The 24155-nt window shown below is 39.6% G+C and overlaps 1 protein-coding gene across 2 annotated transcripts in view; it reads right to left on the reverse strand.

The window, feature by feature from the left end:
* GAS2 (growth arrest specific 2) overlaps positions 1–21179 on the reverse strand; it is an 86791-nt gene extending 65612 nt beyond the window's left edge. The window contains exons 1-3 of one of the 2 annotated variants that reach the window (XM_082058123.1): positions 21022–21179; positions 11790–11951; positions 3842–3966 (exon numbers count right to left, since the gene is read on the reverse strand). In XM_082058123.1, coding sequence (XP_081914249.1) covers positions 3842–3966; positions 11790–11931 — 267 coding nt within the window. In that variant the 5' untranslated portion in view covers positions 11932–11951; positions 21022–21179. Of the gene's footprint in view, positions 1–3841; positions 3967–11789; positions 11952–20229; positions 20317–21021 lie in introns of those variants that run through there. The other variant, XM_082058124.1, reaches the window with a different exon arrangement.
* Positions 21180–24155: the final 2976 nt, after the last annotated feature.

A 24155-nucleotide genomic window follows, 5' to 3' on the forward strand; every position in this document is an offset into this window, starting at 1 on the left:
CCAACCATTTTCAACTAGGGGGACTTCCTCATCTAGATGGTGCTTCTGTGTATTCAACCTTCCAAGAGATTTCTCTTCCATCACCTTATCCAGTGCTTTCTTGAGCCCAGGTAAACTTTAACATTCATTAGCAAGAAATTTCCAACCAGTTCATTAACAAGGACGCCCTTTTGTTTATTTGGCTGCTACTCACTTCATAGTTTTTGTATAGAAAAGACTGAATATCTAACATGCCATCCCTGATTTTGCAGGTCCCATCATATGCCCCCAGGCCAACTCTTTCCACACTTTCCACACAACCTACTCACTCATTGAAAGTTACTCCTTCATTGCCTCCCTCTGACTCTTAAGGAAAGAAGATTTTTGCATCCCATGCCTTTAAATCTCCTTCTCAGTTTTTTAAAGCTGTATTCCCAAGTCCAATTATCAGTAGTTTCCCAACTTTTGAAAACATCCCCAGTATCGACAAGTGTCACCACATGATATAAAAGGAGTCAAAATTTTTTTTGTTTATGTTTTCCTGATTTATTCCACACTCAGAAAGGCTGGTGCTTACCTAGGGGGCCCCTGAAAGCTGAAGAAAGTTCAGTTCTCCCTAATAAGAAAGGATATGATACAGTTCCATCAAGAAACAAACTCCAAAACTTATGGTGACTAGAAACATATCACACAAGCAGTTAACCCAGAAGCAATAGGATTTAACCTCTGCCATTCTGTAGAGCATTGCAATATGAATGTAAAGAATTATGGCAAACAAATGATGTATCAGCGTATGCAATATTAGTTTTTAATGTCTTCTAACATGTGTTGCTAGAGCTGCTAGACTGGCCAGACAGCCCCAAAGAGCTTCACAAATAAGTCATGATCAGTAGTACATACCAAGCAGAACAGGATGTAGCATCTTCCTCTAAGAGAAAACTAAACCCAAAATATTTGTTGGAGTTTTGCCATCTAGGAGGTAACTTCCATAAAAGGAAAAACTTCACTTATGAACACAAACCAAATCATAGAATGTCCTGGGTTGGAAGGGACCCACAAGGATCATCCAGTCCAGCTCCTGTCCCTGCACTGACAACCCCACAGTTCGCACCATGTGTCTGAGGGCGTTGTCCAGTCTCTTCTTGAACACTGTCAGGCTTGGGGCAGTGACACCCCCCTGAGGAACGTGTTCCAGTGTCCAGCACCCTCTGGGTGAAGAACCTTTTCCTAAATCTTCAAGTAGGGCGACTTGATAAGAGTTTTATTTCCCCATTATCTATAGTGTTATCCTGTCTCCCTCACCCAGCTCCAACCTGGTGCTGCCTGCAAGCTGATCCTTCTGGCAGCCACTCATTTTGTATCAGTCTGCTTCTATCTAAAAAAAAATAAAAGTTACATATAGAGATAGAAAAGCATGTTATCTGTTTTGATAGCGGCTGGAACCTATAGAACTTCCATCTGCCAGTGAAGTCACCAGGGCTCCTGGGTGAAAGATCATAATGTTTCTGTTTTCCTGTGCACAGAGGAACGACAAATGGCTTCAAAATTTCACATTTATTATGAACAGAATACATAATAATGATTCAGGGGAGGATTGTGGAATTCTTACTATGCTAAATTTCATACTGTATAGTCTTCTTATAAATTTCCTTGGCACCACAAGTCAGATTTTCCAATGTGTAGACTAGTCCTATTGCCTAGGACAGCTACACAGGGAATTGTAATCTGAAAGGATAAATAACTCTCTAATAGCCTACAATGACACAAATCTATTACTCTGCCATTTCTTTGAATTCTTACTATACTAAATATGAAATAATATGTATTAAGAAAACAGCAGTGGAGTAGAATTTTCTCCCTTTAATTCCATTGCCTGTTATATCAGTTTGACAAAAAAAAGACTAACAAATCTAAGTAATTACAACATACGGGATTACAAATGTCTAATTGGCTTCCAGGCTCAAAAAATGGGATCAACTAAGTGAAGTAAAGAAGGTCAGAGTCTCAGCTGAAAAAGTTCATAGAAGGAGGTCTACACCCCTTTTCAGTGGCAAAACCAGAACTACCAAACGTTGGAAAGATAACCCAGGAATGTACCAAAGCGAGCGAGCTCCAAATGATATAAAAAACCCACAAAACAACACCACACCAAACACACCACAGAAAACAAACCACACACAAACCAAAAAGCAGTAGTGAGATAGCTAACAAAAACATATTGTTTGAATTTCTGAATATTCACTAGAGCTTTGTAGTAGAATTTATGAGTATTATTCTCCTGAGAATTTTGTATGAAATAGACAGTTTTCTGAGCTGTCAGGCTGTGAAAAAAATGCCTTACGCTTTGTGATTTAATTGGTTTTCTAGTGCTCCAGCTGGGCAAGAGATGGAAAGGGAATGTTTTCAAACTATATAGCCAAGTTTACTTTTTGGGTATTCACTGAAGCTTTTAGTAGTTTTGTACAATAATGGTACTTTTTGTTTGTTTAGAGAAAACAAATAAACAAACCTCACACAACAAAACAACAAGTAACCCTTCTTTCTGCTTAGCTACTTCCTAGGCTCAATCAAAAATACTTTCGTAAGTGTTATCTCAACTTGGGAAATACCATAACACTAAAAGGCCATCACTTAGGAAAGACAAGCTGGACCATATTATAAAGAGCAACTCAGAAGTCATCCAGTCCTTCGACTACCCAAAGCCTGATTATAATTTGAAATATGAAATATGAATTCCAGCTGTCTTTTCTTCTTCTGTGGAGGAAGACTTCCTTCCTTCTCTACTGATCTTTCCTCCCAGCTATTTCTTCCTTTTTTCTTCAAAAAAAGGCACCAAAGCAAGCAAATAATGGCCCCCTGCACGCACCCCAACCCGCAGAAGGTTAAAAATAATTAAATTAATAAAGCCTACCTTAGTCCAGACAATTTCTTCTGCAACAACAATTATGAGCTTGGAACCAAGAAAAACTACGTATGCAGCTGCAGCTGACACAAGGTTGTCAGTTCCCAGAACTGCCAATAAAATTTATCCTGTGCCCTAATTTCTGCTACAGACTAGTTATTTAAAACATAAAGAATAGAAGATGCATTATGTGATTTCTACTCCTGGGCTCTTTTTTTACCTGCTGTGTATTTCCCTGTTTTAGCTTTCAAGGAAGGTGTAGCCAAAATCAACCAGAAAAATAAAACAGTTTCAGAGTAAATGCATTAATATGTCAACCATTTAATTTCACTTCTCCCAGAAATAAATTCTCTGCACTTTTCAATTCCTCCAAATAAGACTGTCCTATGAAAATCATTTAAATTAAAGGGACATTGTGGTCAAGCAAGATCTTAACCTGATCTTTGCAAATCTCTTCAGTATTTTCTGAAGGTTCATATTTTCCACATCATCCCCACGACTCTGTCTTTACTTAACCCCTTCCAGTACCATCAACAGGACCTTTAATCCCAAGGCACCAAAATCAACTACTGAATTTTATTATTGGCCTCCTTAGAACTGTTCATAGAGGAAAAGGTGCCTCCCAAAGCTACACAGTATCCCCCTTGCCACTAAATGTAAGGACCACGTTTTCTCTATTAGCTACTACAAGACACAACTAATCTTGTTCTGTGTCTTATCCTCCACGTTACATGTCATTTTTTCAGTAGCCTTGTCCCATAGTTACCTTAATAATTACCTAAGATTAATTCCCCCAATTTTATATTGTATTTTTTTTTCTATACAGAGCAATTACGACCCTGCCCATTTGCAGAACTTTCACAAATGTAAACTCTTAACTGCCCAAAACAAGTTCAGTACCAAAACAGTCGGACATCTCAGATCCTGATAATACATGCTAGAATATTTGCCAACACTTACTTTGCCAGGCTTGTTTGCATCAAAGCTGTTTTCTTTAAATTTCTCCTGCAGGGTCTCAGCTAACCGACAAAGCAAGGCACCATTATCCAATTTCTCCATAAAGGTTTCTGCTGTTATTTCTCTACCTGAACAGCAAAGAGAAAGTTAACATGGCAGAAAATGTGCTATAGTATAGAATGCATTTGTGTGAAACAACAAAAATCAACAGAAATCTTGACAACAATTTGAAATACGCTTTAACTGAGAATCTTGCATTACTCTGAATATTTATGAACACTTCACTACTACTTTACTGGTAGACATACAGCAAATTATTAAAAATATAAGATGCTTTCTTTGTGCTATTTGGAAAATAATTCTAGCATATCAGACTCCACATATCTCATTTTACTTATGAAATTCTGGTGCTTTTAACATAGTGTTTTAAAAGACAGTACAGCAGGCAAATGTTTCACATCAGTGTGCGTGGGTAGCTATAATGTAAGAGTTGCTAATGCTCCTGCAGGTTATTTTGTAACAGAAGTAGAAAACCGTGCCAAGAAGGGAATAATTATATATTTTTTAAAGACTTTAAGACAATCCTGCAAGAAGTTGACGAGATCCTACAGTGACTGCAACGCTCCTTTGAAAGAGCTTTTTTCAGAAGTTGGGTATACAAAGAGAAGGGAAAGAGCACAATTTCATGTTATGTATCTACTCGCCACATGGATTAAAATTTTCACCCAAAGAACTAAGCCAAAATACTCAGTTTTCAAAATATATCAATTATTATCATGCTAGATGATGCTGTACTTCAGCTACCATGGGAGGAGATGGGCCTTCTGACCAGGCTGGACAGACCGGAGGAGAAGACAATAATTCACCACACTGGGCTAAACTTTCAGGATCTTAACATCACTTCCAGGCATAAATATTCCTATTTTTTAGTGAAGGTTTTCCATTTTCACATTTCTGTGGGAAAATTTGCCTTCCCTTTGGACACTTTTTTGACCAGCTGCTGTATTTTTCAACCCTCTTAGCTTCCACCAATATTAAGAGAACATCAAGGACTAATTCTTAGTCTTCCTATTAAGACAGGATTTATTTATTTTTGGTGATATTTACATTTGTCCTTTGAAAACTGATTTTTCATAGGCTGTTACACAGCAATCATCAGTAACAATAGTCTACCCTGCCAATAAAATAATAATAATAATAAAAAACGCTGAAGTGAGAGTGGTTCTTCATCCCATCCAGACCCACTCCTGCTACTCAAAACTGGCTTGTTTGCAAAACAGACAGTAGGTGGAAGCTTTTTTTTGCCACATTTATTTGACTGGCAAACAGCTGCCTGACTAAACCCAGAGTTTGGTTAGTTTGGGGTTTTTTTGAGTGTTTCTTTTTCTTTCCCCCTCTCGTTAGTTTGGGAAAATTTATTTTCCATGAGATGCCTGGAAACTGAAAACCTTAATCTGCTTAGAACAGGCTCACAACATTTTTTTTAATAAACCTAGGAAAAGTAAATTTACAAAAGAGAAGTAAAGATTTTTATACCTTTTCATTCAGAAGAGAGGGGAAAACTGACACTCAAAAGAAACAAAAATGAAGTAGATAATAAAATATTAATATTGTACTTCTGCAAGATATTGCTGGTACATTGTAATCTGATAGTCAATATCCCTTCTAACACTGAGGATAGAAGTATTAGAAAGCACTGATTTACAAAAATGCTAAAGGAAAGTTGACTTCTCCAGGCCCTTGCCTGAAAACTGTTGGATACTTCAGCATCCTTCGGACAAAGAAATATGAGTCTTTTCAATTTGGTCAATTAAAATCAAGGAATAAGTTAAAGATCTTTGCAGCAAATCATCTTCAAATACAACAGACTTATGTTTTTGGTTGAAGTTAAACCTGTTGTTTTTCTAGCATATTACTACTTTAGAAATATCTGTTTAATGTGAAGCTTTTTCCCCTTTTTTCTCTCTTTTTTCCCCTTAATTCTCTCCCCCTTTAGAGCTCCTGTGTACACAACTGACTTCCCTGGGCAGAAGAGCAGCAGCAGCACTGCAGACATTCACTGGTAGCTTGTGCATCATTGACGATATTATAGCAGCACCTCCAGCTCAGAAGCCAGGACTGAAGCCATCGTAGCCCACAGACACAAAAACTGAGCATCTCAGCACCTCAGAAGCCTTCTTTGCCATCCTGGCCTACATATTTTCCTATCTGCCCCATCAGCATTCTTGGCAAAAGGTATAAAGCCATTAGAAATCTAAACTGGAAAAATTACTATGTTATAGGAACTGCTTTATTTTTAATAGAGTATTGCATTTTATAATAGACTCATTTTCTTCTAAAAATTTATTTCAAATATTTTTAACTTACTTATGATTTTTATTCTGCTTTGGAAAGCAAAATTTTTCACAGGGGCAAAAGAAAAATATCACCTTCTATGTATCTGTTCTGCCTTATGATTTATAGACTTAATATTTTCAAACAAACAAACAAAAAACAACCCTATTTAGAGGCATTTTCTCTTTAAACAGACATGGAAAAAGTCTTCTATCTTCTTCTGCTACTTAACAATATGTTTATATTATTTTAAATGCTGAATTGCATTAGCAGTTTGGTCACTGCATATTGTACGCTAAGCCAGAGTATTTAAGTTCTGTTCCCTTTTATGAAAGCTGAAAGAATGAGTTTTGCATTGAACATCTGTATCCAATGAAAAATATATTAGGTGTCAGCTTTCAATTCGCTGTATTTTATGGCTCCAAAAGGTGGCATTTCTTTGCTAAAACAGACACTCTGACATATTTAACAGTTGAAATGTATTGATTCAAATGAGAGTAATGTTCATAGCCTGAGGAAAAAAAAAAAAAGCTCTGTATATTTGTATGGAAAAAACATTAAGCTCCATTAAAAATGTATAACTCCCCCTATAATTACAAGAAAGCAGTTGCAATGTTTTTATAGAATGGTAATAACATTAAGTATAATAAAAAAAACAACACTAAGAGTATGAAAAAATAACCAGGAATATGAAGGCTTTCTCAAATCTCTGAGCATTACTTACCCTCTTTTACCGCAATCACCAGATGCCCCTTAAAAAGACAAATTTTTATACTTGAAAACCCACCACCCGGAACTGTGGGCAGTTTTCTCTAAGGCCACCCAGTGCCAGGGTCCTCACATAACCAGACTGGGAGGTCTATAAAGAAATAACTAAAAAGAGCCCAAACCCAGGGTGTGTGGCCGAAAGGTCAAAGATAAAGCATTCCCTGTGGGGCATCTCAGAAGGACAGAGCCTTCAGAAGAAGGTGGAGGGAACTCAAAGATGAAAACAAGTACCAAAATCAAGTTGGCTCCTCTATTTTTGCACTGAGTTGTTCCACTCTTAAACGACAACAGATTAAGACACCAACTCCAGCCGCAGAACTAGATGATCAACTACCTTAATTGTACACTTCAGCGCTAACACAAAACTACCAGTTTACAAGTAGAAATATTTCACTTGAGCAAATCTCAAACGCAACAGCAGAAGAATGAGCTTCTACAATACTGAGGTACCAGTGGGAACAACTCTTCCTGACCCTCTCAAATCGGGTGGCATTTAAATCCAAGATAACAAAACCCAATAGAAATAAAAATAATAATTGCAATTTTAAAAGAGGCCAATGATTTACACTCATGCAAAACTGGTTCTTTTCTAACAAGGCTACTCTGTATCCTAGAAGCAAGAAAATAGTTTTGATAACATTGAGACATTATCACTTACTTGCAAAAGGACACATAAACAACCCCAAAGGCATGTTGATACTAAAGAAAATTATAAAGCCCCTCAAATAAATAAAAAACTACATCAGTGCCAGCAGAATCACTAGAAGTATCACAAATGTCTTGATATTCAGATATTTAAAACCTGCATTTCCCGCTAGCTTGAGCTGAACATACGGATGTTGAAAATAAAGGTACAGCTATAGAACCCTTATAGACAGCAAGATGAGCAAGATCATGCAGCTAAATCAAGCTTTGCTTTCATTTGAAATCTAGGAAAGACAGTTTGCTTGCAGAAGACTTCCCACCCTTAAGCCCCCCAACTTTATGCCTCCTTCAATACACCTTTAAATTCCAAGCCAGGTCTTCAACCCAAGGCCTCTCCTAACATCCTCATCTCTCTGTTCCTTTTCTCCAAACCTACTTCATTTCTGCACCCGAGCAGCTTCTAATGCCTCATGCAACATTCGACATTCACATGTCCAGTTCCTCAGCATCCTGCATTCTCCAGCTCCTCCTCTGTGAGCTTCTGAAGCCCAGAAAGCTCTCTTAGAAGAGGCCTCAGTGTTGTAACCTTGGAGCCCAGGCATGTGCCCGGGGCACATCTTACGGATATATTCTGTGGTCCCACATACTAAATGAAGTGGGATGAAAAAAGCTAAAATATCCTAACTCTCCTCTGCTGATAAATGGGCTCCAGGAATGGCAAAAAAGATTAGAAGGCTACACAATAGCCAAAGGGGAAACAGATCCCTTTGTATTCTTCTTAAACTCCAGGCTGGAGATGAGGCCCTCTCGTCATGTCAGCCTTGTCCCCTCTGCAGACACGTTAGAGAAAATAAGACAGTACTGGAGAGGACAGCAGACAAGCAAAACCTCTTTGCTTTCAAATTGCCATTTGGCCTCTCCTTGAAGATTAGTATGGCCTGGAGAAGAGAAGCTGAGAGGGCATCTCATCAATGTTTATAAATATCTCAAGGGTGGGTGTCAAGAGGATGGACCAGGCTCTTTTCAGTGGTGCCCAACAATAGGATGAGGGACAACAGGCACATCATCCATAGCTCCAGCCTTCTTCAGCATAGAAACCCCAACCCCAGCAATGCTTATGTCCCAATTTGAGAATGCTATAATACAGCACAGAATACAATATTGTATGCGTCATTCCCATCTGACACATTGATTTCATCTGCAATGTCCTTTTTCCAGCCCCCAGAATACAGGCAGCTAAAATCTATTTAGCAATGGAGCTGTAATGACAAACTGTTCTCTCAGAAGCTCTGAGTTTCTCTGACATGGTTCCAAAAATAATCAGCAAAAACAAAAGTCCATACTAAATTAGAATAAAATGTGCAAAGTCTCGGGATTAAAAATTCTTAGTGTTATTTTCCAGCTGCACCGTGTGTCTTAGTCTTCCAGTCTGTCACTCAGGTAAGGCCAAACCCAGCTATGCCTGATTTCCACTTAATCTCAAAACCCTTTGTTCTTATTGTAGAGTGTGATATCGCTCTAATGTTTTCCAGTTTGTAATGTCCACACCAGGCTTTGCTACCGCAAAACTGTCACTATTTTAACTCATAGTTACACTGTGTAGGACACAAAAATTTCCAAACCCACCATCTGTTGACCAAACTATGTGAAAGATGTTCAGCCCTATTCTTGTCTAAAATATTTTATATTATTTTTTTTTAAATCTACATTTATTTAAAAAGATTATGTGCTCTTGTTGATTCATAGTCCAAATGAATGAATATATATGAAAGAAAACACGAACCAACATGGCTCAAATTAATTGAAAAGCATAATAATCTTTTTATAACTCAAATAATCCTATTGCATTGAAACTGGCAAAAAGACACTTAGAATGAGGCCACACAAGTTATAGCACAGAGCAAGCTAGGGTGCAGATATATAGAGTATTATCTGCTCTGTTATCTGCACAGGCATGCATGTGAAAAATCTATTGACCATTAATGCAAAGTACATTACTGCTCCTATAGAGGAAAGAAAAAAAAACAACCAACACCACACAACAAAACAAACAAACTAACAGGCTTGCATATCCTTTTATCGGTTTAGATGCTGAAAAGTGAGAGCACAGTCAGGTTTTTACAATAAGGTAATAGCATGCTATAAATTCATACCTATTTTATCTTGCAGCGACACACTCGCATGCCCCTGCTTTCATTAAAGTGAACCTAATTATGCAGTAATTAAACCAAATTTGAATTCTGAGTTAATATATTTATTTGAATACTAATTACTTTAATTCAGTTACACTTTATTTATTTTGAATGTGAATTTTAACTTAATTGAATTATTAATTTGAATAACAATGTCTCTACAGGAATTCAAAGCAGTTTAACAAATCACTATCATTTCAGTTTTTCAGAACCAACTCTGAGAAAAAAAGAGCTTGGTGTGAGACAGTGTGAGGGAATGCATTAAACAAATGAACTGTGTATGCTGCTTAATGAAAAGAAGGTTGTGCTCATTTAATTCTGCAGTGCAGAATTTGGTGTGCCTAAAAAAAAATAAATCAGATTATTAATTATAGTTGGCATTTCAGAATCTCCTGCTGGTTGCTACTTTCCTGCTAAAAAAGTGACCTCATTCCTAAACTTGTCACTGTTAGAACTCTGTTATGAACTGCAAACAAGCTTCTATTTGTTTTAGAGTGGCTCACTAAAACTTCATTGTTTAAAACATTCAAACAATATATTAAATCCTTCATGGAACAAGCTGCTTCTGATTCAAAAAACACTCTTTTGGACTGCTGTCTTGTGATAATTGGAATGAAGAGTCAGGATTTCTGGATTTTGTTCTGGTATTGTCTAGACAGTTTTATATTCAAAACTGATTAATTTAAATGGAAGTACCACACAAAGATGTAATCTAAAGCGAGTGGCACTCTTGCAGTTGTGGATTCATAACTATTCCAACTCTAAAATGGGTATCACCTACCTGCAAAATATCATGTCCTTGCATTCTATCAACTACAGCTCTCGTAACACAGCAATACTTCCCTTCCTCTTCAAAAATGGGGCAATAGAGCAATGTAGAACATGCAGATGAGAAGCATCAGATACACTTTATTATTGTAGGATATCACAGAGAAGGTTCAGCTACAGCATTGGCCAAGGCAAGATACTGCCTATGTCTCCCCAGAGCAGAATTTCAGGAAAAAATAAAAATTAATAAATAACCCTCCCCACACACAACGAATTTTTAAATTGTCATCCCGATTTTCCTCCAAAACAATATCAGCACAAGTTTCATGTAAACATCGCCTCCTCTAAAATATTTTCTCCTCTTTGTTTAATGACAGGATACACTGGCATGTTTCCCTTAGAATGAAGTATTTTCTAAGCCATGGATTTCTTTGGTAGAATCCTTTTGAAATACAGAGATCATACAAAAGCCATTTTCCTCTGAATGCTCTCAGCAAACAACATACTATTTCCTGGCTCATAGTATCTAAATTCCACCTTCCTGAATGAGTCATAAATCCCAAAAAAATCTCTCTCTCTTTCCTACCAGGGACATACTCTCATTTGCTCTTCTTCATGTGTACCTGTTTGAATTTTTTCCTTGTCTTTTGGTTTGCATCCTCTTTCATCACCAACATGTTTTGGCTTCACACACCAAGACGTGCGGCTGCAACCAGCAGATCCGCAGGTCCCAGCTGGGGCCACTGATCAGACCCCTCTATGCATCAGCTTCCCCAGGTCTGTTAATACATTGCCTTGGGTGACAACCATCAATCACTGCACTGCTTGGTCAGCAGACAATTATTTAATGGCTCCTTCCCTTCAAGACAGTCAATACACCCATACTCTTTAGGAGGCCTAACAATAAAAATGGAAGATGTACTTGATGGCAATAATTAGCACCATTCAGCTTAACGGTATTAATACAGAAAACACATGCAAAAGAACATTTGAAAGGAAATTTGAGCAAATAAATGAAATTAATAATGAAGTTCAATTATGCTACTCATAGACACATTGTGGAAGCAAACTATTAATTAGTTTTTCTACCCTCATTTACAGTTGCCCTATGCAGAGGTAGCAATCTCATCATAACTACCTGTATTTGTGAAATGCAAAAGAGTGTGAAGGACTGAGGTCCGATATAATAGCACACAGGGTTCTCTTACCACCCAGTATCTTCATTTAATCCTTTTGTATCTTACCCAGTAGGTTCGTGAGCCACAGGGCCAAATCCTCTTTCATCGGCAACAGGTTGGCCTCATGTCTACTCGCAAGCCACTGGCTGTACTGGTGCATATCAGAGAGGCCAGGCCCACGTGCCTTCGGGCTCAGGGCAGTGCACATTGCTTATCCACTTGCTGTACCTGTTTTATTATTAAAAATATTTAAAAAAAAAAAAAAAAAAGAAAAAAAACAGTACTTCATTACTTCATTATACCAAATAAAGTTATCAGGTTCTCTTTCTAGAATTGTGGAAGATAACGACAGCAACTATGATTCTAAGAAACCAGATGTCAGACAAACAGATGTGGATCTAACACATGAATTCAACACTGATGATTGAAGCTTTGTTTTGTTAATGGATCATATTGCAAGGGATTAAATCATACAGATAAACGTCAATTTCATTTGTACTCACCAAGCTACACGTTGCCAACACATAACCAAATATTCTGCAAGGAATGATTAAGATCAAATCAAAATAAACATTTTACACAAAGCTAAAAACTTACTACAGTGTCTGATCCAATCTCCATTCAAAATAAACTGAAAGCTTCAGAGATTTTTGGATCAGGCCCAAGAAAAACACGGGAACAACTGAGTTACACCACTACAGCAAACTTATTAACAATTAACAACTGCAGTTCCCAAACTGAAACAGTCTATTCCAAAGCTTTAGAATAATTAAAAACAAAACAAAACACAGTAGATATATTTATTGAATAGCATTATTTTTTCAGAAAGCAGCACAACAACTAGTGCTGGTCACCCACACTTCCCATTTCCACCTTCTATACAAATACTCCTCTGCTTAAGTGACAACTTAGCAAAACTTTAGTTTCAGATAAGACAATATGTCCTGTGTTAAATATTAGTTATGCGTGCTGACTCTTGCAGCAGCCAGAGACGTTAGGCCCCCTGGACCTGTATCTTTGCTCTTGAAGGACTAATTCCTCAACCTGTGGCATAAGTGTGCGAAGGAAATGAAGTTATTTTTCTCTCTGAAAAGAAAATCAGATCTGGACCCTGAAGCTCGTAGCAATGAGCTGTTTTCTTGCCTGGTAGGCTGTAGCCTGCTGAAAGCCCAGTCCCACCAACCAGCAAGTCATCAGGTCTTAAATAGGTGGCACTAGACAATAACTGGGGGTGTGAGGTCCATAAGGAACAGGTCTTTGCATATTGTCAACTGGCTGATCCATGTCAACAATGGGTACACGTGTCAGCTGGTTTCAGCCTTTGATACACTGCAAACACCACTTATTTCTGTCCTTGGCATACCTCTGAAGTCAGGTGAGAGGTAATAGTGACCTTTAAAACAACCAGCCAAAAGAATAATTTGTTATACTATTCCATTGTGGCCCAGAATAACAAGAATACTAAAAACAATTCCTTTGCCCAAAAAAAAAGGAAAATGTTTACTGAATGTAAAAAGTAATTGCCTTTCCATAAAACTGTGATGTAAGCGACATTTCCAAACATATGAAATGCTTTTCTGGATATTTTAATGCTTACATTAAAATAATCCAACATTTTTTAACCATACCCTGGGTAACTAAACGCCTTGTTTGCAAAAACATATGCTTAAGTTCTTGTTGAGAGCACAGCAATATTCATCCTGGGACCCTAAGCGGAGTCTGCCGTGCTAGGGGCATAATATGTGGCACACCAACCGAGCTCGGCTGCGTTAACAGGAAAACTACGGAGATAACATCCTTTTCTTTCATCTCAGGAAATGTCCACCTACCCTTTCATTTCCAAGACCATGCATATGAAGTGCCCTATGAAACTTGGAGCTACTTAATAACCAACATTATAATACACCAGATACAATACAGGCTCCTGCTACTGGTGGGGCTGAAGTAATTCTAAGATCTGAATGTTGGGTTTCTTTGAGACTAAAGAAAAGAGGGAAGGCTTCTGGAGCAGCTACATGGAGGCAGTTTGGGTCTCCCCGTCAGTCTGTGAAACAAGTCCTGCAGCCTGTTTATGGCTCAAGCTGATCTCTGTGCAGTCACAGAGCAGAGAATTCAGGGATTTGAGATATTACTTCAGTTTGGCTCTAAAATCCAGGGCTGTCTTTAAATATATTTCACACTGACCTACCTCTTTTGTTTCATAAAACTCAGTAACCAGGCTGTGTGAAGGTCTTGATGAAATTTTGAGACTCACTGCAGGAATGGAGAATAAAGAGCTTGGATTTTGGAGGATGCATGAGTTTGGTAGTAACAAGAGAGAAGCACCAGAAACAAGAGGAGTATTCTAAGTTTAAGGTAGTTTTAATAGGACACAGGTTCTCAGAACAGCAAACTGGGAAAGATGAGGAAAGGCAGAAAGACCTGTGACAAAATCTCTAGAAACTGAAAATGATTAAGGCATCTCTATATTGGAACTAGGTCTGCTTGAAATAGTAGCCCTGAATTAACAAAAATGTACGGGTTAGTTTGTGAAGCAGGCATGCAAAGTGAGGACTGCAGAATGAGACATTTATTACTGATGAAGAGTCTCCACTGAGAATAATCACAGTTGAATCAAGTGCAATCCAACCTTACCTTCTCTCTTTCTTTAACTTCATTTCTAAAAGGAATTAATTTTCCCCTTCCCCTCCATTTTTCTGAAAACCTGCCCTACACTTCAGTAAAATACTTTCTTGTTAGAGCCAAAGCAACAAAATTCCTACCTTGGATTTTTTAAAAATAAAAATAATAACAAAACAACAACAACAACACAGAAAACAGCCTTCAAGGAGCAGATCACAATCTATTACCTGTAGCTCCCACCACAAATTCCATGAGTGATACTGTGGGTCAGTTATCAAACTACAAGCATCAGAAGCTATGAGGCTCCTAATTATTCTTTATGCAAACACTGATCGCTACTGAACTTGGAGTTGAACTCAAGCCTCCACGATACTTCAGTGCTGAAGTACCTAAGCTCCATTGCAGTGTTCATTTACTTCAAAGTGTTCATTTAATTCAACAATTGTAATAGTCCATACATTAATTATTAAAACTTCATCCCATACTAGCTGGGATCTGTGAAGAAGCTGAACTAAGTCAGGTGAAGGTGACAGCAGTTGGGTCCAGAGTTCCTTCAAGACCCCTTTGAGGATTCTACTTGTAGTTAAAGCCAGGCTTTTGATTCTTCGCTCACATACCACCAACTCACCTCCTTAAAATATCTTAATGTATTTATTTTCTGGTGAGCTGGAGAAAAGTTTATTAACAATTTAGCAGTGAAGAATTTGGTCAGAGAAATGGGGTAACTTGTCACAGAGGTAGACAGTAGCATTCAAGGATCCATCACCCCAGCTGAGACAAGCTTCTTTGGCTCCAACAACCGCTTCATCTTTTCATTTTGCCAGACATAAGGTATGAACAAAGTAGCCCAAAAATCTTCCTAATCTCACCACTTTCTAATAGCAACATCAAATCATGATATACAGGTTTTTAAAACTAGGGAACACAAACATGTGAAATATTTAATAGAATGTTACACTTCTCTGTAAACGGTTGAGGCTGACATGAGATATGCAGAAGCATTTTCAAAACTTACCTCTAAATGCTTTGTTCCTCAAAAAGCAACTTCTTCCCCCTGCTATTTTGAAGGCAGACAAGGAAAGGTCTTTAACTACTTTTCATTCTGTTTTGTTACAGGTCATATTTATGCAGCACAGCCTTTTTTTCCACCTCTCTCAATAAGAGGATGACATCTCAAATTCTTAGACTTATTGTCTAGCTGAAGAATTCAGTGTGGGGTAGTTTACAGTACACCCAATGACATGTAATAGATTCAACACACTGAAAGGTTATACTTCTCCCTACCAAACAGTGAAGGTTTTATTTTGCTTTACAGTAGTACATTTAGTTTCCTGCCTATTGTAGCTCACTATTTGTGTTTTGCCAGCAGTGTAACTTACACTATCTGGTGATTGTTGTCAGTGATCATCAGGTGAAAGCAGTGAGAATCAAACAAGTAATCTTCTGTAACTCCACTGGCTTTTGTTGGAGTTAACTGGCAGAACAAAAGGGTTTAAGAATGATACTCTCTGTATTCAAAACACAGAAGAGGGAAAGACTGTTTTATCCAGAAAGTAAAACTGGCTGCACAATTAGGCACTCAAAGTTGCAGATCCCTGGATTCCATTCTATTTCCTATTCCAACCACTTTCCTGACCTGTAAAATTGAGATTAATAGTACTCTTCAACCAAAATCAAGTATATTCAGAAGGAAAACATGTATTCTATACAGTAAAAATGTGTGCATGCATGCATAGATATACATACGCAGAAAATACACGTGCTCAACCTTGTGAACTAATCATACAAACCAGTAAGTTTTCATTCCAAATTACCCAGCACATAAGTATAATGGCTCAGATAGAGCAGCTGCTGGCTATGCAGTCCTCTCTGCATTACACCAGCTTCTTTGTCGCTGCAGCTTTATTCCTAATTACAACATGTGCATTAGTTCTCAAAAAAAAAGGAGGTTTCAACTACTCCTTTTGACTTGAATCTAGATATAATCCTTCCAGGTCAGAGATGAAGAAGTGTTGCTGAGTCACTTGTTCTTTATGACTTGGCTTAAGAATTAGCATGGAAATAAGTATCCAGCAAAACAAGTATTTTATCTTGGTATTTGTATTCACTTAGAAAGGAATTTAAAAAAAAAAAATTAAAAGTGTCTATGGAGAGAAAAAAACTACAAAGCAAACACAGAACTGTATTTAGAGATCAACTGAATAATCTCTGATGCAAAGGTGTCCCCTATATGATGTTCCCTTTGTACCACACCAGCTTGACTGTGACATCAAGGCAAGACGCATCTGTTTTGGCCCACCCCACTACTATCACCTAGCAGGAAAGCTATTAGTAATTAACTAATAATATTTGACTGACCCTGCTCAGTTGGCAGCCAAAACAGAGTCATCCAGGGCTGAAGATCTGCACATGTGCCAATTCAGTGGCCTAGCTGCTCCACACAGCTGGAACAACTGGAACAGAAGATGACATAACTCTGCCTTGGACACTGGGTTCATAGACTCTCTGTCATAAAATCATCATAGAATTAAACACACAGACTTTAAACTTGTGAAATGAAGTCTGTTGTAATGCGACTGAGGAAGCACATTAGCTAGCAGTTGTACAAGACACAAAACATCCTGCACGCAACTGTGCAACAGCTTTACTCTCGACAGCAGAGAGAGAGCAGACAGCAGCTTAGACAAGAGCAGCAAGAGCTTTCTCTGAAGGAACTGGAACTTGAGCACTAGACTGCACATTGGCTTTGACAGAGGGGTATCGGCTGTAACTGCAGACAATCTCCTGCTGTCTCAGAGAGAAGGTAATGCTATTGGAAAGCAGCCATCCTGGAAAGAGAGGAGACAGAGGATCAAAAGCCAGAACAGAGCTCATGAGTATCTGGCAAGGGTCTCTGCTGGATCTCCCAGCTAGTTCTAATCACCTCAAGCAGATGGAAAAGAACAGTTTGAAATTTTACTGGAGTTTAAGTGGGCTGAGTGAAGCATTCACTTACTGCAACTGTGAGTTGGGTGTAAAAGAGGCTTAAATAAAAGATTCAGTGTTCATAAACAGATTAAGTTGCAGCAACAAAATGCACATTTGTGCAAGCAGAAATGAGGCTGCCCACAATTTGGGACCCATACGTCAAATCACCACTTTCACATAAGCAAGTGCCAGTTTCACACACATAGCATGTCCAAGCATAAATACATTCACATTTCCAAAACTGATTTCAGTTTTCCTGCCTCAGTGTTGGCATAGTTTTCAGATTTGGAGAGTGTATGGTTAGCTTATAGACTAAAGGCTGCTCTTGTTTTTCCACTTCCTCACCCATATAGATACATCTATGTATACATACACATATATGCAGCAAGGGGGGAGGGGGGGGGAATATATGTTAATGTCTTCATTGAGAGCCACAGATGTAACTAACAACTTCTGTAATTTATGTTTTTACTGTCAGGAAACTGTCCCCTGTGGTGAGATCTGCAAGAAAGTGGAATAATTTCCCCAGGCAAAACTGTGAAAGCTCCTCCACTTTAAATCCTTAAAATGGACCAAAAAAAAAAGCAGTAGGAAAAAATATAGACCTACCACTCACTGAGAGACGTTACTCAGGCAGCCTTTGCCACCTGTAATTTCCAGTTTACTACAGAACAGTAATCACTGTCCTTTTGCCCTTTCACATAGGAAAAAACAAACACAATCATTTTTTAAGTGATTCTGCTACTACATCTATCTCATAACTCCTCTTTAAGAGCTATTACAGAGCCTTCCCTTCTCTAAGAAACAGATCATTCTCACCTGCATCATCTGAAATAGATATCTGTAATCTTAGGTTCTGCATTACCATAAACAGGCAGATAAAACATAAGTTCACAAATGCAGCAAGCATATTTTGTAAGGAAATTCAATTTTTCTAGTTATTTTATTATCCGTATAAACTATACCACAACCAATTTAGCCCAAGGTTTCTGGAGCTTTCCCAGATTAAGTTGGAGCATTCTGTACATGTTAGGAGCAGGGGAAGGGGCACTGGAGGGGAATCACCATCTGAAACTCATTAATCAATTTGAATTTTTAAGGGCTTACATCAAAATGTGATCTCCACTGATAAACTAAACTTTAATCACAAGAAACCTTTGTCCTTTACATTATGAATATACTTGTTATGAATGTGTGCAATACTTTGAGCAGAGGATAGAGAACCTGGCACAAAAGCTTACGGACACTTTAGACCTGTAAAGCCCTTGGTCTGAGGCCAGACCTAAATGAAGTTAACCACATGTAAAAAACTGAGCTAATCATTGGAAGCCCACACATTTTCAGGACTATGCCTAGCAGAAGCAATTTCGTTGCCTTGATAACGTCTCCCCTACCAAAAGGAAAGCAAAAGGTCCTTCTCACATCAATCAAATCAAAACTTTAGGAATGTTCAATATCTATTTGCTCATAAAATTATAATTTCTGGAAACTGAGCCCAATTCCTAACATGGTCCAAAAACTTTGAAGTGGACTTCTCTTTGCCTGGCTCCTACTGTATGGTTTTTGTGCTTGTCTAAGCAAAATAGCCATTAAAAATTCGTACAAAAGAAGTTTCAACCTCCACCAGCTAGAAAAGGAAATACATATTTAAACTGACATATCACATCTTACAAGGAGTATAAGTGTGTCTCTTGCTGCAAGCACATTATATGGACAGTATTACAAGCTGACTCCCAACCATCAGCTTTGCTTTTAGGTATTGAGTTCGATTTCCAAATCCTGCCCTGAAATTAGCGTGAAGCTTAACTGAGAGGTGTAAAGTGGAGCCAAGGAGGTACTTGGGATAGTAAGTGTGATAATTTAAATAAGACTGTGGGTAAAATAAAAAAAAAATGACCAAGTAAGTTAGTAGTAGCCTAGAGTCAGTAAGAGCTAGAGACCTGAAGATAGTACTGACTCTTCCTCAGCAGCTCCATCTAGGTTTGGTTTGGTTGCGGTTCCAACCAGGGTAGCACAGTATAATGCTGAGCAGATGGCCTATGGTACCATATGATATGAATTTAGGAATGTCAGCTAATTTCCTATTAAATCACAATCCACATCACAAAACTATCATAAAACCATTACATTTGGCACAGCATCTACTCCACAGTGAAGAAGCCATTCATAATTTAATGTACATGGAAACTGAAAAATACTCTTTTTTTGTTCATTTTGAATTTCAAAGTCATGTCAGAAGTGTGCTGGAAGTGCACTGGGGAGCCTGCCATGCATCCTGCCTTGTACCCCAAGAGCCCTTCTCCCCTAGGAGCACACAGAGCCCGCAGGCTCAGCTAACACACACCATAGGAGGAGGATGCTGACAGCGACCCTAGATAAGGCAAACGGCGACCTCAATTTCTTGCAAGTAAAGCACTACTGAAAAAGCAGAGCTCTCTTCAAGTCAAGCTCTGCCCTCTTGAGATTTGAATCTAGAGCCTGAAGAGAAAAGCAAGAACCTGGAAGGATGGATTTGGGGATGAGAGGTATCTCATCCCGCCTGCCCTTTGGGGCAGCAGAGGGGGCAGGACGGGAGCGCCTCGGCACAACCACCCGCCCTGCGGCAGCGCTTGGCCGCCTCCCACCCCAAACTTGCCGCAGCCTCCGCTGCAGCCGCTCGCATTTCCCATGAGTGCTCTAAACCTCCAAAACCCGTCCCCTGCTCCCCCTCCTGCACCACCAGCAACCCGGGGCTACGCGAAGCGGCACGAAAAATAAGCCAGAGGTTGGGGCGGGTTGAGTGGGGAGCGCACAGCGAGTAGTAACCACCCGAAAGACGGGCAGGAAACGTGCACAGCGCCCCGCAAGGGGAATCCCCCTCCCCCGCGTTTTGCCCGCACCGCTCCGAGAGCCCCGCAGCCGCCGCCCCCGCTCTCACCCGCCGCGGAGCCCGGCTCCGCGCTGCGCAGGGATGCGTTTGTCCTGCTCGGGGCCCCTCCGCAGTAAGGCTGAGCTAATGGCTTTGCCATGAGTGCTGGAAGCTGCTCCCAGCTCTGCCCCTCGGGGGCAGGACCAAGCAAACCCGCCGCGGCCCCCCGGCCCCTCCGCGGGATGCCCGGGGCGGTCCGCCAGCAAGCCCCGGGTGAACCGCTCGTGGATTCGCACTGCACACCCACGCACGCCCTCATTCCGCCTCTGCGATGCTTCCAAACTCCACACGGAGAGCGGGAGAAACAAAAAACAAACCACGAACCAAACACACAGAAACTCACAACCAGAATGAAGTCCCCGCTGCCCAGCGCCTGCAGCCGCCCCCGTCCCGTGGTGCCGCTACCGAGCGCTGCCGCTTCCCCGGCGGGCTCACCCACGGCCGCCCCTGGACATGGGGAAATCAAACAAAAGCACCTAGTCCTTAGCGAGGAGCCGCCGGGCAAAGCTCACCTTCCCGCTCCGCTCCCCGGCCCCTTTCTCTTTACACTTGAAGGCAGCCGGCGAGACGCACGAAACGCCTCTCAATTTAAAGGAGTCCGAGCTGCGGGGCCGGTAGCGAGCTCCGCTGGGGCAGGCAGGGCTCCCCCCGCCGCCGGGGCAGGCAGGGCAGATGCGATAGATAGATAGATAGATAGATAGATAGATAGATAGATAGATAGATAGATAGATAGATAGATAGATAGACAGACAGACAGACAGACAGACAGAGCTCCCTCCGCCCCCCTGGGGCCGCACTCACCGGCCGCCGCCGCGGCGCTGACCCCCCGCCCCCGGCAGCCGCCGCCGTCCCCCCACGCTGAGCCGAGCTGAGCCGAGCCGAGCTGAGCAGACCCGCAGCAGCCACGCTGCCGCTCTTCATACTTCTGTCCGCTCCGCTCGGGGCTCGCTTTGGGAAACCCGGCCTTTTTTTTTTTTTTTTCTTTTCTTTTTTTTTTTCCTCTCCGAAGCCGATTTCCTAGATTTCAGCACTCCGCACAGGCTGAACGGAAGTTTAAGACTTACTTTTTTTCAGAGGGGCGGCAAACGCAGTTCACACTGGTTTACCCTTGAAATGCTGAGACATTGTATTACAGCCCTTGGCAGCGAGTTGGTGCTTGGGTCCGTTTCTCTTTTATTACTATTACTCCATTTCCAAGACTCTTGATTGTGGAGGAAAAAAAAAGGGGGGGGGGAGAAGGGAAAATTTCACATCTTTAATTTGACTAGCCGTCTCAGGGACTTTTTAAAACTTAATAGCACTTTTTTAATTGTCACATGCTGGATTCTTTTTTTCTCTTCTGGCTACAGGAACATAATTTCAGCTTTGTACCTTGGGAAACTCTGCTGTACCACACATTTCTGCAAAGTTATATAATGCCATCTTGCAGTCTCTTTTGAACCATGAAAAAAGTATGCTGTTCATAAATTAATCATTCTTACATTACACTTTTATAAGAGTGATGGGTAGAGGTTTTTGCTCGTTCTTGTATGTCTGTGTTTCATTTGCCAAGATAACTCTTAGCACACCTGCATTTCAGTCATTTCATTCTCACCTTATTTCATTTTTGTGACATTTCAACATTTTGTTAAATGTCAGAGATAACCTTCTCCAACTGTTATTTGTTCTCTTATTCCCTGCACAGAGAAGCCCCTTTCGTGAATTCAATAGCGGGAAACAGATGTTCAAGCTTCTGCTTCTCTGAGAACATGGATGTAGATTGTCTTGTTAAGTTTCCTAGTGGTATCATGTTATCACTTTCCATAAGAGTGCTCCAATCAAATAACACGCTTATTTTTTTCTTTCACGGTGTATGTCCACTTAATTAAATTGTTCTAGCCAAAGAACATTATGTATAATTATACTGAAAGAATTGTTTTAACCTGATTGCTGAAAAGCACACCAAGCTGACCCTTATTTTTTATTTACATTCTTTGCTTTGTACTCTGATCTGCTGGGAAAACTTGATTTGCACAATTAACGCCTGGCTATTTCTCAATAATTGCACTGTAAGCAAATTCTCTGAGTAGCAGACATTCATTTCTGGCCAATCAGGATACAGACATATCTCATTATTTATTGTATTCCTATACTCATATTATGCTGTTCTGATGGACTATTAAGTGCTGTGATGAGTGGTACTTAAATGAGAGCATTTCATCAGCATGCTGATGTATTTAACTATGATGAGCTCTAGCCATGCACTATGTGACTAACAGGACAGATTTAAATGAGCTCCTAGTTTTGTTCTGCTCAGCAAAATTTGGATGCCCCTGGGCACAACAGTTTTCTTTTGCTCATTCAATTTCTTTGTCAGAAAAGAAAAGAAATTAAGAAAAAAGCCCTCAAATTTCCTAAAAATACACTGGGGTGGAGCGGATGGTGAGCTGATGAGCAGATTTCTATATGCATTTAATTATCTTACAGAAGTTTTATCTGACCTTAAGTTTGTTGTTTGTTTGTTTGTTTTAATAATGAGCAGCAATTTAAGTCCAGTTTTTGTGTCACCATGATATACAAACTAGCCTGAGATGAGAAAACCAATTCTGTTAAGGTGTCCTCTATACTTAAAAGTGCTGCCACTTGATAGAAAAATTGGAGAACACTCCCCTAAGCAGAAGTTATATCTCCAGTAAAATCTTCTGAAAGTTCACATGTACTCTTGAAGTTACAAGATTCCTCCTAAGTTTAGGAGCAATTCTACATAGGGAGTTAAGCTGAGGGTTTTCCAGACGCCACACAATAAATCTTGTATGTGCATTTGCATATGTACCTGTGGGAAGGGCTGAAAAACAGCTGTGAGATTTTGAAGCCAAGGTTGGTTGTGCAATCCTTAATAAAATCAGTTTGTACCAAAGAATAATCTAACATCAGCTGGTAGTAGAAGAGCATGCGTTGATAGATACGTTATCTATATGAAACATGTCCTACCTTTTATTATTTCAGTCCTTAGTTTCTTACCATCACTTCAAAAAGAATTGATAGTAGACTAGCAATGTGCAACATCCAATACAATGGTTAAGAAAAACAAAAAAAATGGAGGTTAGATCAAATGTGATACAGACAAGACTGAGTGGAACACAGTGCCAAGTATGCACCTGAAATGTACATTATATAAATGCTATGCAAGTTTCTGCAGTGACAACACAGTTTAGAATGCACTGAGATTCACACTTCAAACGGGACCACTTTTCCATTTCATACTTAAACGTCAGAATTTGGCTTTCAAATTTGACACAGTAACTTTGGAGCCACAGCACAAGTACATTTTCTACATAAGGTTACTTCAAGAACAACCTTGCTAACCTTTGTAGAGGAAAGGCGCAATAGTTCCCTTGTGAAATGCTATTATTTTCATCATTATTCCTCTATGTAAACAATCTTAGCTCCCCACACTTTCAACTTCCAGTGTCTACATATTCTGATAATATTTTCGACACAGTCTACTTCTAAACAGGTAAGAGGATGAGTGGACATATGAATAAATGCTGATTTGAAAACAGATATAGGAAGGAGAAGAGAGAAAAGGAGAGAGGACTTACAGTGAGAAAGGTAAAGCTTGTTTGGAAGTCATATACACATACAGGAAGTCTGAGCAAAATTATGACGATGACTTTTTAATCTTACATATGAAACTGACTGCGGCAATCTGAGAAAAAAAGAGTGTTGTCATTGTAAGCCTAAGTAGAAGTCAACTGTTTCCTCTGCAACATATTTACTAAAACATAGCTACTGCTAATCTTTTGGAGTTATCTTAATCAATGGCGGTGAAAACATCTGGATCAAATTTGACCCAGTAACAGACAGTTTTCTGTCACCATGGAGTAAACATATTTGACTTGACATACAGTGCACCAGTATATCTAGACTGCTCAGAAGCTACGGGTGTATAGTAC

This window comes from Streptopelia decaocto, assembly GCF_964273445.1.
Source record: "Streptopelia decaocto genome assembly, chromosome: 7".
NCBI classification, from domain to species: Eukaryota; Metazoa; Chordata; class Aves; order Columbiformes; family Columbidae; genus Streptopelia; species Streptopelia decaocto.